Source organism: Pristiophorus japonicus, chromosome 2 (genome assembly GCF_044704955.1).
Source record: "Pristiophorus japonicus isolate sPriJap1 chromosome 2, sPriJap1.hap1, whole genome shotgun sequence".
In the NCBI taxonomy this organism is placed as follows: domain Eukaryota; kingdom Metazoa; phylum Chordata; class Chondrichthyes; family Pristiophoridae; genus Pristiophorus; species Pristiophorus japonicus.
This window is the reverse complement of record NC_091978.1, coordinates 95,331,977-95,349,956: the sequence shown is the minus strand read 5'-3', so window position 1 is coordinate 95,349,956 and position 17,980 is coordinate 95,331,977. Positions and strand designations below refer to the sequence as shown.

At 44.5% G+C, this 17,980-nt stretch overlaps 1 protein-coding gene across 1 annotated transcript in view; it reads left to right on the top strand.

Moving 5' to 3' along the window:
- LOC139228839 (GTP-binding protein Rit2-like) overlaps positions 1-9,921 on the top strand; it is a 520,260-nt gene extending 510,339 nt beyond the window's left edge. The window contains exon 5 of the mRNA XM_070860274.1: positions 9,676-9,921. Within this exon, the coding sequence (XP_070716375.1) occupies positions 9,676-9,921 (246 nt within the window). The remainder of the gene's footprint in view (positions 1-9,675) is intronic.
- The last annotated feature ends 8,059 nt before the right edge of the window (positions 9,922-17,980 follow it).

The window sequence follows — 17,980 nt, the reverse complement described above, 5'->3', positions numbered from 1 at the left end:
GGATAATCACTGCAAAGTATTAGGAGGTCTTCCACGCACACTGTCCACGATTGCAGAGAGAATGAAAGAGTCTATGATTGGGTTGATGTCATAGGGCATTGCAAGGATATCTTCTTCTGTGGATAGAGTAGCTAACTCCCTGGAACATCAATCACGTCAATCAAACAAGTCCTTATTGGCTTTGATCATGGCTTTGCAGACTGTGGATGCCAACATGTCTGGCAATTTGATTAGATTGACAGGTACTTTAGCCTTGGTCTTACAGTGAGTCACTGATCTGCAGCAAGGTGCTCTCCAGCAGAGTGGTAGGAATGAAGTGTCGGTGGCCCATGAGAGCGGTAATGGCAAAAGGGGACATGGAAGTGAGAACTCCGCTCAAAGCACTCGGACTTCTCATCCATTGCCTCCCCCGCAGTCAGTGCCTGGTATATTACTTTCTTTCCCGATGGCCGAGTCTACCCCTGACAGGTGCAGATGGAGGAGTCTTTGGGGATCCTCACAGGCTCCATAACCCAGAGGTCGACGGCTAAGATCATCTCAACATGGAGAGCAGGGATCTGATCCCTGCTGAACCCACAGGGATTGCACCATGTAGGGGTGGTAAGTAAAGGACAAGTAAAGCTTTGTAATTGCACAAGGGTATATATGTATGGCTGTTTAAATTGTGTTGTTAAGTTTCTGTTGTTTAGTAGAATCATCAACCTCCGGACACGCTGACGTTTTCATCGACTTTAACCCGCCCTGCGCCGCCTCCACCCGCACCAATGTTAAAATTCCCCCATACAGTCTGTATGGATTTTCTACAGTCCTTTAAAAGGAACTTGACAGGTCTCTGAGTGAAGGCATTATTTCAAGTGATAGAGGATAAGTTGCTAGTTAGGTTAGATTGTGAGGAGTTGTGGGCTACTGCTCGTTCTCTTGAGGCATGTTCAATTGCCTTAGGGAATTGTAATGAATTTCCCAAAGATTTTCCGGAATTGCCAGCAGGTTATTTTTTCAGGTTTTCTTTTGCCTCTCCTGGGAGTTTGCATAAGTGGTATACATAGCTGCACTATGTCTGGATGGGATGAGCTTAATGGATCGAATGGTTTTTTCTCACCCCTCTTTTCATATGTTCAAATGCTCCTCTTGAAATTCCCCTTGCTCTCACGGAGCTGGAAGATGAGTTGCAGATGGATGCTCAGAGGGAGGTCTGCCTAAACCTGAAGGTTCTACAGACTTGCCATTAACTAAGTATGCAGTTCCTTAGGACGCTAATGTTGGTGCGTTTGTCCTCCCAGGGGATTTGCAGGATCTTGCGGAGGCATCGTTGGTGGTATTTCTCCAGTGACTTGAGGTATCTACTGTACATGGTCCATGTCTCTGAGCCATACAGGAGGGCGGGTATTAGCTTGCTGGCAGTTTTGAGGGCCTGATCTTCAAACACTCTTTTCCTCAGTCAGCCGAAGGCTGCACTGGCGCACTAGAGGCGGTATTGAATCTTGTCGTCAATGTCTGCTCTTGTTGATAAGAGGCTCCCGAGGTATGGGAAATGGTCCACATTGTCCAGGGCCGCGCCGTGGATCTTGATGGCTGGGGGCAGTGCTGTGCATTCTTCACCATCGAGGCCTTTTTTCTCAACATGCTATCTTATTGTACAAACAGAAAAATAGTCTTGAGATATTAGAACTTGAAGTTGCGCATTCACAATGGCGATCATTGCGATCAGTTAGAGAAGCTATGCTGAGTGAGATTGAGTTTGGTTCCACCTTGTACTGAAGTTACCCTTTTGTGGTTAAAGAACAGTGGAAGTCATTTTTACTTTTGCCGATAGTGTAAAACAAGCACTATCGATCGGCCTCCTGTGAAGCAATTTTCCCGCTTTTCTCATTGACTTCAAAATTAAAGGACCGCCTTACCGAGTACAATTGATCACAAAGTAGGTGTTTTGAAAAATGCTTACATTAAAAAAAATTCCTGTAGCCAGCACTACCTGCCATGCTAGACTGCTTCAAAAGGTATAGGTTGCCCAACTCTCCGCCAACCTGAGGTGGGTGACGCTGCAGCAGTAGAACTACCGGTGGAGCTCACTGCCAACATGCTAATAGGCCTAGTCGCAGAAGAGGGTGGAAGTTCACCCCAATGTACTTCTGATGGGAACGCTGCCGCAGAGGAAAATCTAGGCCAAGATGTTCTCTGAGGGTAACGATAAATATCTACAATCGTTGTCTTATGAAATTTCAGTGTTTTTGTGGATAGATTGCATTGAAGAATCATAGAACCATAGAAGGTTCTATGATTCTTCAATGTACAGCACAGAAGGACAGCAATAGTAGCCCATAATTTGCTGTCAAAATAACAGTGAGGCTAATGGCACTTTCCATTATTTATGCACAAAAGCCACAACAAGTTCAAACAAGGCCAGATGCAAAGTATAATGCAGAACTCCAAAGGTTGTTGTCCGAGATGCGCCACTCAGCTGTTAGCTTGACAAAAATGGCAACTCCCTGTCTGGCTTACCACTGAAATGCATTGAGTGGCGTCCAGTTGATGTACTTGCACAGTAGCTATGAACTAAATTTGCCACAGAAAGTTCGAGCTGGTCTGAAGTGACATCAGGAGCCTGTTTTGGAGCCACTTAAGCTCCGCGCATATTTACTTAAATCTGGATAAGGTGTCAGAGATTCTTTTAATGATGTGCTAAGTGCTAATTACTGTGAATGAACCCTTTCTGGCACTGAACAGTAAACAGTGTGGAGACTCATTCCTTCAGGTTTTAATTGTTGTCCCCATCCAGGCCAACATGCCCAGCATTGAAGCACTGACCACACTCAATCAGCTCAGCCGGGCAGGCCACATCGTTCACATGCCAGACACGAGACTCCCAAAGCAAACGCTCTACTCGGAGTTCCTTCACGGCAAACGAGCCAAAGGTGGGCAGCGGAAACGTTACAAGGACACCCTCAAAGCCTCCCTGATAAAGTGCGACATCCCCACTGACACCTGGGAGTCCCTGACCAATGACCGCCCTAAGTGGAGGAAGTGCATCTGGGAGGGCGCTGAGCACCTCGAGTTTCAATGCCGAGAGCATGCAGAAATCAAGCGCGGGCAGCAGAAAGAGCATGCGGCAAACCTGTCCCACCCACCCCTTCCCTCAACAACTATCTGTCCCACCTGTGACAAAGTCTGTGGCTCTCATATTGGACTGTTCAGCCACCAAAGAACTCACTTCAGGAGTGGAAGCAAGTCTTCCTCGATTCCGAGGGACTGCCTATGATGATGATGAATTGTTGTTGGAGATTTTAAAAATGTAAAATTTGAAATGTAATTTTTTTACACTTTTCCTTTCTGTCTCTTTTTTCTCTCTTTCTTAATTCAATCTTTATTTCCCTCTCTTTATTTTTTTTCTACACCTGATTTGGCATTGAATTCAACCATGCTAATTTACAGTTCCTTCTCAGTGCTTGCACAGTTTATTTCTCAAGCCTTCGATATGATTGGTTAAGGAGGTACATAGTTGCTTTCCCTGTTCACTCAGGTCCCAGATGCCCTGTTTCCTTCGCTGTGATGTTATCAGCTCACACTTCCAGCAACTTGCTACTCAAACATTTTACAAACCTAAACGTGCAAGGGTAAGTCTAACTAACGACAGGTCTTTAGATGGCCTGCCACACCAAAGTATGGGCCATTATCTCCAAAGGATTTGTACTTGTGCTGTCCACATCCAGTAACACCTAAAACAAAATAAAACGCTGAAATAAAAACAGAAAATATTTTCTGTTTTTATATCAGTAACATCTCCTTGTCTGAACCAATATTTCAGTACCTCTTACATGTATATTCAACAATTTAATGTGTAATAGTTGCATTGATTCTTAACATGTGATCTACTTGTTTGAGCTGTAAATATTGTTTCTTCTACACAGGCTTAGCATATCGTAGTGCAATGATGAAGGCTGCAAATTTTAGGTCCTCCTCTTAACAAGCCTAATGCCGACTTGGTGTGCTGCAGCTCACTGCCAGCTCAAATGCTCTACAGCAAAGTCATGACAGATATTCGGTTGCAAGAATCACAGGAACATAGAAACCCCCTCACAATTGTTGATCAGCATCCCACAATTGCAGCCGGCATAATGCTTTACACTGAGCAATCCCGAGGTTTATAGGATGAGAACAGTGATGCACATATTAACTTGCTCACTGAATAACGTGGCAGTTTTCACTCATAACCATATAGCTCAGAACCTTCGAAGACACCCTTCCATTTCACTCTTTTATTTTCCGTAAATCACCGTGCCAGTGCCAGCGAGAAAAACTATTGCAGACCCTCCATTAAAATGAAACTGGTAAATTAAACTGCTGCTCATTCAGCTGTGCCACTCACACTGTAACTTGGCAGTAAAAGATGATCAATGAAATCTTATTTAACAAACCATAAATTTACTGTTATAATTCCTTTTCCTATGTATATGATGAATATCATTATAATGTACTGCATTGGGAGCTAAATAGAAATGATGCCTGTCATACTGCCTTGTAAAAAATTAGCACCTTTATCATCTCTTCGCCCCCTTTTTATACACGAGCTAGCTACAGAGTGTCTGTAGTGAGCTCATTAATAAAAAATTGTTTCACGGGACATATTTGATGATATTTCAGCAATTCGGTTTCAAAAATACACATGTAGATGCTGTCAGAGAAATATATTAACCTTACCGCAGCTTGCTATGATCTGAAATTTATTGCAGAGCCTGCTACCATTGCCTCTGGAACTGTCTTCTTAGCCTGAAGCATAAAACTAAACTATTGCAACTATTCCAAGCTCATTTTGCCCTCCAACACTGTACAGATGGTGCACACTCTGCCTTTTTTCAAGCTACAGCCTCAATGAGCCTCATAGTGCAGTGAATATTGTTTCATGAACTGAAACGCTGAATGAACTTAGCTATTTCCAAAAGCAAATGGCAAGCAATATAGCAAAATATCTGTCAGTTGAATAAAAATCAACTATCCCTCTCACCCATCATCCCTGTGTTCACTGACCTACATTAGCACCTGGTTAAGTAACGCCTCGATTTCAAAATTCTCATCCTGGTTTTCAAATCTCTCTGTGGCCTCACCCCTCCCTATCTCTGTAATCTCCTCCAGCCCTACAATCCCCCTCCTCCGAGATGTCTGCATTCCTCTAATTCTGCCCTTTGAGCATCCCTGATTATAATCACTCACCCATTGGTCGCCGTGCCTTCTGTTGCCTCGGCCCTAAGCTCTGGAATTCCCTGCCTAAATCTCTCTGTCTCTCTCCCTCACTTTCCTCCTTCAAGACATTCCTTAAAACCTACCTCTTTAACCAAGCTTTTGGTCACCTGCCCTAATTTCTCCTTATGCAGCTCAGTGTCAATTAAAAAAATCTCATAATACTCTTGTGAAGCACCTTGGGACGTTTCACTACGTTAAAGGTGCTATATAGATACAAGTTGTTGTTGTTGATATCAAAATATAAGCCTGCGTGATTCTCTGCCTTGATTCATCTCACCCACCTTCAGAATTAATAGTTACTGTGCACCCTTCACCCTAAATTATTACCCTTTACATCATAACCCCAATGAGGCCTGCTGTAGTTGTGCAAAGCTCGTGAGTCCAATTCACTTCAGGAGGGATTCTGATACCAACACTTGTTGAGGGTAACAGGCGGCTGCACCACTCGCAAGCCTCATTTTCATGGCAATGCAATTTAAATTAAGTCCCGCACCAAATTCCATGCCCTTTGGCCATCTCCAACCCTGTTGTCCAACTTGCCTATATAACATGATGTATTACTAATCCACAGGCCTTGAAATGTTAGTTGCCTTCTTAAAGCTAGGGTATTAATTGCATAATTGAGCTTGACTTTTATGAATTAGCATTTCAGCATGGGTGCATTTTAAAATTCGCACTATTTATTACTTTTGCCATTTTTGCAACAGAGACTTTCCTGAAGTCTTTTTCTACAACTATCAATGCATGTCTGAAGAGATTCCTTTCACTGCCACCTTGCTGCTTCAGTAGGGAGGATGGGACAAAGCTGCAGCTACTCCAAATTAACCTGCAGACAACTTCACAGCAATAAAAGTAGAAAATGTTGGAAATACTCAGCAGGTTAGGCTGCATCTGTGGAGAGTGAAGCAGAGTTACCGTTTCAGGTTGATGACCTTTCATCAGAACTCATCAGAACTTCACAGCACCTCCCTTACCTGCGACCTTTACCATCAAGAATACAAGAGCAACAATGCTGTGAGAATACCACCACCTCCAAGTTCCACTCTAATTCATACACCATGACTTGAACATATATCGCCATCCCTTCATCGTTGCTGGGTCAGAACCCTGGAATTCCCTACCTAATACCATTGTTGGAGTACTATCACACAAAGGACTGAAGTGGTTCCAAGAGAATGCTCAGCACCACCGTTACAGGACAACGAAAGATGGGCAATAAATTCAGCCTCGCCAGCATGCCCACATCCTAAGACAAATGAATAAAAAACTGGAAAGGCTCTTTACTGTGAAGTTCACCACTGCATTACATTTTTATACTATAGGCTCTTTCTAAGCTACCAGAGGTAGCATCTGCTGAATCAGCTAGTTTGGGGACCATAAATGAATAAAATAAATGACATGTTGTGTTTGCCAGAAGAAACACCTTCACAATTTTTCCTGTGCAAAGAAGACAGCAGCTGGCAAGGACACCGATCTTTTTCAATGTGGCAGGCTTCCCAAGAGTTGAGAGCATTAATAATGGCACCCACGTGGCCGGTCCACATTCCTCCTTGTGCACGAGCATTGCAGTGCAGAATGCATGCTGTTTCTGGTGGCAGTGCACAACTTTGAGCACATACATGTTTCAGTGCAAGCTATTAGTATTCCCCAGTAGAAGTGTGCTCTGCACCTTTTATTTATTGGTAAAGTGTTAAGAAGAGGGAAAGAGGTCATCCGAATGCTTTGCATGCTTTAGCCCTGAGAGTGCAGCAGCTCTCCATGAACAGGTGTGCCATGCCATCTTTGCCCTCGTGGTAATAATGTCTGCAAAAGTGGAGTCACCTACTTTGGAATTCCTATTCCTAAGGAGTGTCTTTCTCATTTGTACCCAGGGCCTATGGACCAGGGATACCGCTTGTACTTGTTCTGCCATCTCTTTCCAAGCAGATTGTACCTGAGCTTTGACAGTAGGATGGTTTTAACTCTTCAAACAGTGGCCACCCTCCATTACTGCCCCTCCTGCAGCAGGAACTCTAAAGCTTGTCCCAAATGTGGCAACCCTCTCACATTTCTCAGTCAGTGTGTAGTTGACCAAAGCACTGCACAATTTTGTCACTGTAAAAATGCAATTCCCATCTAAATGTGAACTTCAGTACTTTTAAGTGTTCCTGCCTCAAAAGTTTTTTCCACTCACTCCCCCAGGCAATGGCTCGACTGGCAAGGCTTCCTGTGTCTATTTTTCCCATCCAGAGAGTTTATTATAATGAGGAAGCAAGGCCAGTCTCAGAAAAGTCAGTGAAACTAGCCTTTCTCACTCCTGGCAAAGTAATCCCCATATCACAGGCAAGTGCAGCCCTGATTCTACCAGTTTTAAAAATTGCAGTTCATCTGTGCACTCATCCATGCTTTTGTGCTAACTAACATCTACAGACCACCATTTTATCTTATAAGGATGTTGAGCTGCACGTCTGGCACCATGTTTCTTGTCAACTGCCTTTAGTATAAGTGTTTTACACAACTATCAGTTACTAATTGACATTACATTAGTACAACTGTTGTGCTCTGGGGAACAGCAACAATTATACTCGTTCAGCAGAGTATATGCCTGCTGCATTTAGCAAAAATTGTCTGGTGTGACCAATCATTATATTCTGGACTTTGAATTGATTGAGAAAAATGGTTTTGAAAGCTAATGTTCAACCAATTTAAAGGATCATCGACCTGACAGGTTAACTCTGTTTCTCTCTCCACAGATGCTGCCTGACCTGCTAAGATTTCCAGCATTTTCTGTTTTTATTTCAGATTCCAGCATCTACAGTATTTTGCTTTTGAATTAAATGCCATGTTTTGTTTCTGTAAATGAACTATAGAAAAGATAAATTGGGTTAAAAAAAGACAGCAAAAAAGCATTTGAAATTAGTACGGAGACTGAATAAGGAATAAAGGCAGGCTTTTACTTTACATTTTTAACTAAAATTATATCACGTGTTTATTTTATCCTCACTATTAAAGACATGAAGCAATTGATGTGATCAGAGTTGTTTTATTACTTTAATATTGGTGTACAAGAGATTAATGTGCAAAGTTAAAGCACATGGGATTGGGGGTAGTGTGCTGACATGGATTGAGAACTGGTTGTCAGACAGGAAGCAAAGAGTAGGAGTAAATGGGAACTTTTCAGAATGGCAGGCAGTGACTAGTGGGGTACCGCAAGGTTCTGTGCTGGGGCCCCAGCTGTTTACACTGTATATTAATGATTTAGACGAGGGGATTAAATGTAGTATCTCCAAATTTGGGGATGACACTAAGTTGGGTGGCAGTGTGAGCTGCGAGGAGGATGCGATGAGGCTGCAGAGCGACTTGGATAGGTTAGGTGAGTGGGCAAATGCATGGCAGATGAAGTATAATGTGGATAAATGTGAGGTTATCCACTTTGGTGGTAAAAACAGAGAGACAGACTATTATCTGAATGGTGACAGATTAGGAAAAGGGGAGGTGCAACGAGACCTGGGTGTCATGGTACATCAGTCATTGAAGGTTGGCATGCAGGTACAGCAGGCGGTTAAGAAAGCAAATGGCATGTTGGCCTTCATAGCGAGGGGATTTGAGTACAGGGGAAGGGAGGTGTTGCTACAGTTGTACAGGGCCTTGGTGAGGCCACACCTGGAGTATTGTGTACAGTTTTGGTCTCCTAACCTGAGGAAGGACATTCTTGCTATTGAGGGAGTGCAGCGAAGGTTCACCAGACTGATTCCCGGGATGGCGGGACTGACCCATCAAGAAAGACTGGATCAACTGGGCTTGTATTCACTGGAGTTCAGAAGAATGAGAGGGGACCTCATAGAAATGTTTAAAATTCTGACGGGGTTAGACAGGTTAGATGCAGGAAGAATGTTCCCAATGTTGGGGAAGTCCAGAACCAGGGGACACAGTCTAAGGATAAGGGGTAAGCCATTTAGGACCGAGATGAGGAGGAATTTCTTCACCCAGAGAGTGGTGAACCTGTGGAATTCTCTACCACAGAAAGTTGTTGAGGCCAATTCACTAAATATATTCAAAAAGGAGTTGGATGAAGTCCTTACTACTAGGGGAATCAAGGGGTATGGCAAGAAAGCAGGAATGGGGTACTGAAGTTTCATGTTCAGCCATGAACTCATTGAATGGCGGTGCAGGCTAGAAGGGCCGAATGGCCTACTCCTGCACCTATTTTCTATGTTTCTATGTTTCTATGTTTCTATGTTTCTACAAGCTGCAAGCTAGCTTACTCATGGAAATAGAAATGTATTTGGAATTGCTCACAGTGTGAGTTTGAATAAACTGCATACAGTATCACCATCTCCGTCATTTGCTTTGGGACAGTGAACATGCAAACAGCGGACTCTCAGTCAGGTTGAAGATTAGTAGAACATTAGTATTTTGTTAATTAGGAATGCATTTTATATTCATGGATTTTTTTTCAAGGTTTCTCATGAGGAGGGCATTGCCTTGGCAAGAGAATACAGTTGCCCATTTTTCGAGACTTCAGCTGCTTTGCGTCTCTACATAGATGATGTATTTTACGGCATGGTACGAGAAATCCGAAGGAAAGAAGCTTTGCCATCCAGTGAGAAGAAGATGAAGAGGAAGGGTAGTATCTGGAGGAAGCTAAAAGGCTCGTTCAAAAAGAAAAAAGGAAAACATAACATGAAAGATACCACTCTTTATTGAATTGAGTAGGCATGTCTGTTGTTATCCTAAATCTGTGCATTTGGAATATTAAAGAAAATTCTGAAATGTGATATATTTAGCTACTTTTAGAAGACAGAGGAGTCTTCACCTTGGAGTGCTGCCCAGCTACTGAAAAATTAACTGTTTTACACACCTGTATAATGTCAATAATGAGTATTATGCTGAATAGATTTCCACTATTTAGAACTGATTTTTACTGCATAGAGTGGTTAATGTGCTAAGAAGGCTGTAGATTTAGCCAATCAAATGGACATTTTTGATGCCATATGCGTAAGCATCTGAAAAATTATCTTGTTCTACTTCCTATCAAGTGTATATTTCTTCAAAAGATCTATGATTATTGGTCCAGTGTAAGTTTAGAACCTAAACGATAATTTTATAAATGTTTGTGTCCTTTGAAGTCTCTGTCTGATGCTTTCTTTCTCTTACTTATATTGCCATGACCATGTGGCTGGGGCACCAATGTTCCTTCGTAATCTTGTGAGCAGAAGGCATATGTTTAGATGAACCAAATCACTACCATCTAACTAATTGTAAACATAGCCTGTATCATAGATATGACAAACAGGTATTTTGCTATTGGTTTAACTGTTATGTTAGTCTTTCATGATCTATTAATATTTCACCACCAGTTTTTAATGGAATTTCATCATTTTTGAGGGTTTTTATACTTTCTGAGAAGATCACACCTATGGATATATTAATGTGCAGCAAGAAAGTAACACCACACTTTACCACTGGCAAAATTATAACCTATCAATACAATACCAATTTTCAGTAAAGGATATGCTCAATATTTGTAATGCCATCCACTAAGACCGTAATCAATGCTATATTAAAAGAATTGCATATAGTGCACATTTTCTGACACATTTTGCCTGTCACAATTTCCTCATCATACTTCATTGTTAACAACTAATATTGTTATAAAACAAAATACTCTCCAAATCTCCATGAACACCTCAGAAGATCTGCTCATCCACATATGTATAATTTTGCACCTATTGCACATTTCTGTCTGTCCCACTTCCTCTATTTTTTTTCTTATGCGGTCCCTCGTATCGAGGATGACTTGCTTCCACACCAAAAAGGGGATGAGTTCACAGATGTTACAATGAGGAACCTGATATTCCACACGGGCTTGATAGAGCTAGGTGTTGATCCACTGGCAAGGGTTAACCAAGATGACTGGAGACCAGCTCTGCTGCACAGACCTAGTGCGCACACATATTGTAGTGTGGGCTGGCCCCTGCTGCCCCAGGGTCATCGGCTCTCCTGGGTCCAGAACTCATGCCTCTCCTGGGCCCCGATCATGTCGCTCTACAATCTCTCGCTGCTCCTTCGCCCCGACCTCGCCGCTCCTCTGCTGCTTTCCACCGCTCCTGCTCTACCTGCCCATGCTCCAATCAGTGACCTGGATTATGGTGACGTCCAATCTAGTCGCCCTCCTCCAAGTCGTCACCCTCCTGAACCGGCTCGCGCTGTACCTTGCAGTGGTACACCATGTCGCTCCTTTTAAGGCGCTGACCTGCCGCTGGTGTTTCCTCACTTCTCGGGGCTGCGTTGAGTGTTGGGTCACCTCCACGCCAGCTCGGCACTCACACTTCATACCTCACACTTGTCACACATACAGATGTCTAATACTATTTCATACAAGTACCTAATTATCTCAAATTCCACATTCATAAACATAGAAATTAGGAAACATAGAAATTAGGTGCAGGAGAAGGCCATTTGGCAACAGCAACAAACCTGGTATTGGTCCGGTCAAGTCAATAAATGATAGGTCTCCATGGTTGTCAAATGAGGTCTTGCAGGTGAGGGAGCAACACTGCAACATTACAGTAACTGATATCATGTGACTCAAATTGACAATTGAATGAGTGGTTATTATTTATTTCCCAAATTAGTGTATACTTATTCAATGGTCAATTTGATTCACATGATATCAATACAGCACCATTGTCCCTCTAGAGGGTACTTAGAAACATTGGTCCTGAAAATAATTCTTGCATTTGTAAGTACTGTATTGATCAGAAAAATAAAACTCCTTTTCCTTCTTTAATTCTAACTATCTTCTGAGGCAGACATATATTAATCATAGTATTGTACTTGATTGATTTTTTGTGGGTGATATGCTCATAAATAAAAAGGTTAGTATTTCTATAAAAGTGCATTTATCAGAGTAATTGCATTTTTATTGGAGCCATACAAAAGACCTATTTCTCCTTTCATAAACCATTGTCAATAGTACTCCTTTATCGCACTAACAGAAGTATTCATACCATGACTGCACAAGGCCAGTCAGTTAATTGAATATTTTAGCTGTATTACCCCAGAATGGGTTGTGTCAATGCACTGATACAGCCAATCTCATTTAATTACAGAAATGAAGATTGGAATATTTCTCTGAATTGCTTTTTGTTAATGTAGTGAGCCATTTTCTATTTGTCACTATTGAGAATACCATTCTTAATAGTCCTCTTTTATATTCAGAATAAAACAGTACGCTCAGCAATTTGGATATTTTTGTTGCATCCAGCAAAATTTATTGTTGTTAATCAACAGTTCTGCAATCAGTCTTACAGTGAGAGAATCACTTTGTGTGCTGTGAGAATTACTGCCAAAATATTGTTTCCTCTATCCTCTGCTGCCATTGGGAGTTGAGCCAGAATTAAACCAGCCAGGTCTGAGTCTTGCACAGAAACAACATTCAGGTTCTTCAAGGCAAAGTGTTTTTAGAAACGTTCTTCTTTTCACACACATGGTTGCAGTCTTGTACACTGTGGGCTATGCCTCCTTTGCCAGCATAAGGGTTTAAATAAATATTTAAATCTATTTTTTAATTATTTAAAGATTCAAAAGACATTTATAATTAGTTTAGATTATTTTTAGCTCCTTTGAAAAATGTATTTTTCAAAAAAATAAATTTTTGTTTTAAATGTTTAATTAAATTGTATTTTAATTAATTTTGAACAAGTAATAATTTGTATTTTTATTAACTGATGAGTAATTATGTTTAGTAGGGGGATTTCTATTCATGCTTATGGGGATTCCGTACATAAATGGAATCCCCACAAGCATAATGGGGATCTCACTTTTTGATTGGTTGGCCTGGTCCATGTGATCCCAGGGGTGCTTGCAAACTGCATGCGCCCCTGGGATACATGTGCCTTTATTCATGGTGCTTTACATATACCTACAGGCCCAGGAGTGCAAATATACGAACCTCTGAGACCATTGGGTAGATTCATACTTTTCTTGCGGTTCGGAGGCATTCGCCTGCGGGAAGCGTTCGACCACAAATTCAGGCCCAGTGAAGGTCTCAATCTATTAGATCGATGAGAAATATTAACCAATAATCAGCAGAGCTTAAAATTTTCACACAGAAAATATACTTTCAGTCATTAAGGTGGAAAAATTGGCCTCCCATTAGTGCTTCCGGGGGTATGCAACCGGGCGCGGAGAATTGAGCGATGCCCGCGTAAATCCTTGCCGCTTTTGTGTTAGCGCTAGGACTTGGCACCTCGGTCCTCGCACCCCGGTGATCATGACATCATCTGGTGCGCAGCACCCCATTACTGGCCCGGATCAGAAATTCTTTCTCGCCTGTGCCTGAAAGCGTGGCAGTAACAACGGCAGGTAGAGGAGGTGGTGTACAGTCGGATGGCCGCTGGAGGAGTGGCATTTAAAGGCGTCACCATCCAGTTTATTTTTATTCAGCAAGGAATGCTGTCTTGTCAATTTGACATAAGCAAAGAGGCATTTTGAGCGATTTCAACGTTTTTCACTTTCAGGAGTCTTCTGCCTCAGAAAAATTTGATTTAAAAGTGCAACATTTCCTTAGTTTAATGGGAGCTGTACTTGCACTGGACCTCGCCCTCCAGCGTCAATGTCAGAGGCAGTGGAGACAGACAGAAAGATTGCAAAATGTGGCTAGAGGGAGAAGGGCCAACAAGGATCTCAACAGGAAGCCTTACCCTCCCAGGGTATTGCGGCAGCAGTTCTCCGACATCAATTTCACTGAGAAACAGTGTCTTAGAAGGCTCTGCTTCACCAAGGATGTGACCAAAGAGCTCTGCCATCTCCTGCAACCAGACTTCCAGCCTCAGACCAGGGTGAGCATAGCTCTCTCAGTGGCAATCAAGGTCACCATCGCACTCAGTTTCTATGCCAGCGGATCCTGCCAGTGTGCAACAGGAGACATATGTAACATATTGCAGTTTGCTGCATCCACGAGGTCTCAGAGGCTCTCTACAGTAGATGAAGGGAGCACATTTCCTTCCCTATGACCAGAGAACAGCAGCAGGAGTGTGCATGTGGCTTTGCCAGGATAACAGACTGCTCCACGGTGCATCATCATCATCATAGGCAGTCCCTCGGAATAGAGGAAGACTTGCTTCCATCTCTGCATGAGTTCTTAGGTGGCTGTACAGTCCCATACAAGAACCACAGTCTCTGTCACAGGTGGGACAGATAGTCATTGAGGGAAAGGGTGGGCAGGAAGCCTGGTTTGCCGCACGCTCCTTCCGCTGACTACGCTTGATTTCTGCGTGCTCTCGGTGACGATACTCGAGGAGCTCAGCGTCCTCCCGAATGCACTTCCTCCACTTAGGGTGGTCTATGGCCAGGGACTTGAGGTGTCAGTGGGGGATGTCGCACTTTATCAGGGGGGCTTTGAGGGTGTCCTTGTAATGTTTCCTCTGCCCGCCTTTGGCTCGTTTGCCGTGGACGAGTTCCGAGTAGAGCACTTGCTTTGGGAGTCTTGTGTCTGGCATGTGAACTATGTGGCCGGCAAGCGGAGCTGATCAAGTATGGTCAGTGCTTCAATGCTGGGGATGTTGGCCTGGGCGAGGACGCTAATGTTTGTGCATCTGTCCTCCCAGGGGATTTGCAGGATCTTGCGGAGACATCGCTGGTGATATTTCTCCAGCGACTTGACTGTACATGGTCCACGTCTCTGAGCCATACAGGAAGATGGGTATTACTACGGCCCTATAGACCATGAGCTTGGTGACATTGTTGAGGGACTGGTATTCAAGCACTCTTTTCCTCAGGCGGCCGAAGGCTGCACTGACGCACTGGAGGCAGTGTTGGATCTCGTCGTCAATGTCCGCTCTTGTTGATAGGGGGCTCCCGAGATAGGGGAAGTGGTCCACGTTTTCCAGGGCCACACCATGGATCTTGATGTCTGGGGGGCAATGCTGTGCAGCGAGGACAGGCTGGTGGAAGACCTTTGTCTTACTAATGTTTGGCACCATTGACTGCACCCACGTCACTTTGCAGGCACCGCATAATAATCCTGTGGTATTCTGTAACCGCAAAGGCTACCACTCGCTGAATGTACAGTTGATGTGCGACCACACACAACGAATCCTCACCCGTTATCCTGGCAGCAGCCACAATGCCTTCATCCTGCGCCAGACCGGTGTGCCAGCTCTGTTCCAGCCACCACATCAAGGTCACGATTGGCTGCTGGGAGACAAGGGCTATCCGCTCTCCGCCTGGCTCATGCCTCCCCTCCGCAACCCTAACACTCGTGCCCAGCACTCATATAATGACAGTCATGCTGCCATCAGGAACATCATTGAGCAGACCATCAGAGCGCTCAAGCAACGGTTCCATTGCCTTGATCATTTGGGAGGAGTCCTCCAGCACTCAGCTGAGCGAGTGTCCCTTTTCCTCATCGTCTGCTGCATGCTGCACAATTTGGCCATCATGAGAGCGCAGCCATTGCCACCAGGCATAGCCGCACCATCTCAGGAGGAGGAAGAGGGATTCGAGGAGGATGCGGATGTGGAGGAGGAGGAGTAGGAAAAGCAACAGCAGCACGAACAGCAGCGATGGAAGAGGCAGCAACTCAGTCGGTCTTGTGGAAGAGTGGTTCATGACTGCCTCATCAGACTTCAGTTCCAATGAATTCAAGGCTACTTCCAAGTTGCTCAGTACGTCCCCATCATTCCATCAATTTCTCATTCCATACCACACCCCAAAACATAAATGAGACACAGCACCAAATCTGCAACTCTCCAATAATAAATTTATCCAAATTCAGTAACCACATATACAAAACAATATTAACTAATCGCCCTTGTGCTAACCCTTGCTTCCCCTCTTTACAGTGCCTTTTCTTAATCTATTGCTCCTGCATAGTATCTCCCCAGTGGCTGCAGCAGGGCTGCTGGAAGGCTGCTGAGTGTCAGTGTCACAGACTACAGATGGAGTTGCCCTCAACCAGCTCTGGGCCTGGAAGGCCCGTCTATCCCAGGATGGGTGGCGGCAGTCTGGGCTGGTTGGGTGACAGGCAGTGACAAGTGCAATGGCGAAGTGGCAGTGGTGGGATCAGGAATGCCGTAATTCCGAGAGAGGACAGCAGGTTCCTGCTCCACTGACCCACTGCCACGTCCCCGGGACAGCACCTCAGCATAGATTGGTGGCCTGCTGCGACATCGTGAGATCCCCAGAGATCATCTGAGCTTGTGTGGCATCCAGCTGAGACTGCATAAGAGCAGTCTGAGCCTCGATGCCACGAACCATTGTCTGAATTACAGCACAAAGACATTGCATCACTTCCGCCTGTGCTGCAATGGAAGCTGCCACATCGCCCATGACACGCGTCATGAGGTCTGGATCTGTACGGTCTGTCTGGGAGTCCACCATCATCTGCAGACTGGAAATGATGGGCCCCATGGTGTGCTCAGAGCTCTGTATAATGTTGGAGGTAGACTTCTCCATGCTCCTTACTATTGCCAAGAGGCTCTTGGGCACCCTTGCCATTGCACCTATCATCTTGGAGTGCATGCCCATGACCCTTCTTGTGAACACATCTTATTCTTGTGCAGCAGAACTCGTACACGAACCCACCCTCTGGGGAGCTAGCTCCCAAGCTACCTTTTGCCGCTGGCATTGCTGCAGCCGGCTCGTCCCCTGTGCATCACCCAGTGCAGACCCCTCTACTAAACTTGCCTTTAAAGATCACATAGTGCCAGTATCTGAGGTGGTGCCATGCTGGTGAGAGATGCTTTGTTCCTCCTCCTCCTCATCCTTCCTCACTCTCAATGGGAGGCTCAGGGACAGCTTGGTCATATTGTTGCTGATTATCTGAAAGTATAAAAGCACAGGACTTGCATTAAGGTGAGGGCAGGGAGGAAAGGAATGGAGCAAGGAATGCAGGCATGATCAGTAGCTGGAAAGTGAGAAAGGCTTGTGGTGTGAGTGGGAAGTGGGATGAGAAAAAGAGAGTGGATGAAGATACCGTTGTTTCCCCCAATGTGGTCAACGTCGCCGATGGTCACGGTGCCCACCACCTGCTGCCCGATGAGTCACAGGACTCGATCCTCAAGGTCTGAAAGCTGCTCGAGCTGCGCATCACCCCCCCGCCTGTTCTCTGCTGCTCCCTCCTATTGTGGGTCATCTTGGCTTGCAAGTGAAAGAAATGTGTGTAAGTCAGAGTCCAGCTATGTGTTTGGGAGATATGCATGCTATCATTGAATAGCTATAATTGTGGGCAAGGCGTGAGATGTGGATGTGAGTTTGAGTCGGTGCAGATGCATGGTGGGTGAGTGATGGGGGTGTGGTGGTTTTCCCAATATGTACAGATTGAGGTCCTGATGTTGGTATGTAGGAGCTGTTGAAGCATGTACTCACCTTGACTACCCGAGTGAGGTCATTGAATTTCTTCCGGCACTGTCTCAGGCTGCGAATGACCACACTACTGACCGAGGCCTCCTGGGCCCTCCACATTGCCCTAAAGACCTGGGGCAATCACCTCCTTCCAGTGTTCATGAACAGCACTGCCCTCCTTCGCTCCACTCCAGTGACCAATGCCTCCAATGCCTCATCTGTGAAATGATGAGCTCTCTCCCTGGGAGTGGGACCAGCCATTACAATCAGGGGATTGAGTTGGTCGCCTTCAAAGCCAGCAATGCCTACCATGAGGATCTGCATGGGTATAACATCCCTTTAAGAGCTGGAAGGAGCCAGTGTGAAAGATCATTCCTGATTGCATTTCATCTGAACTTCATTGTCGCTCTGCTCA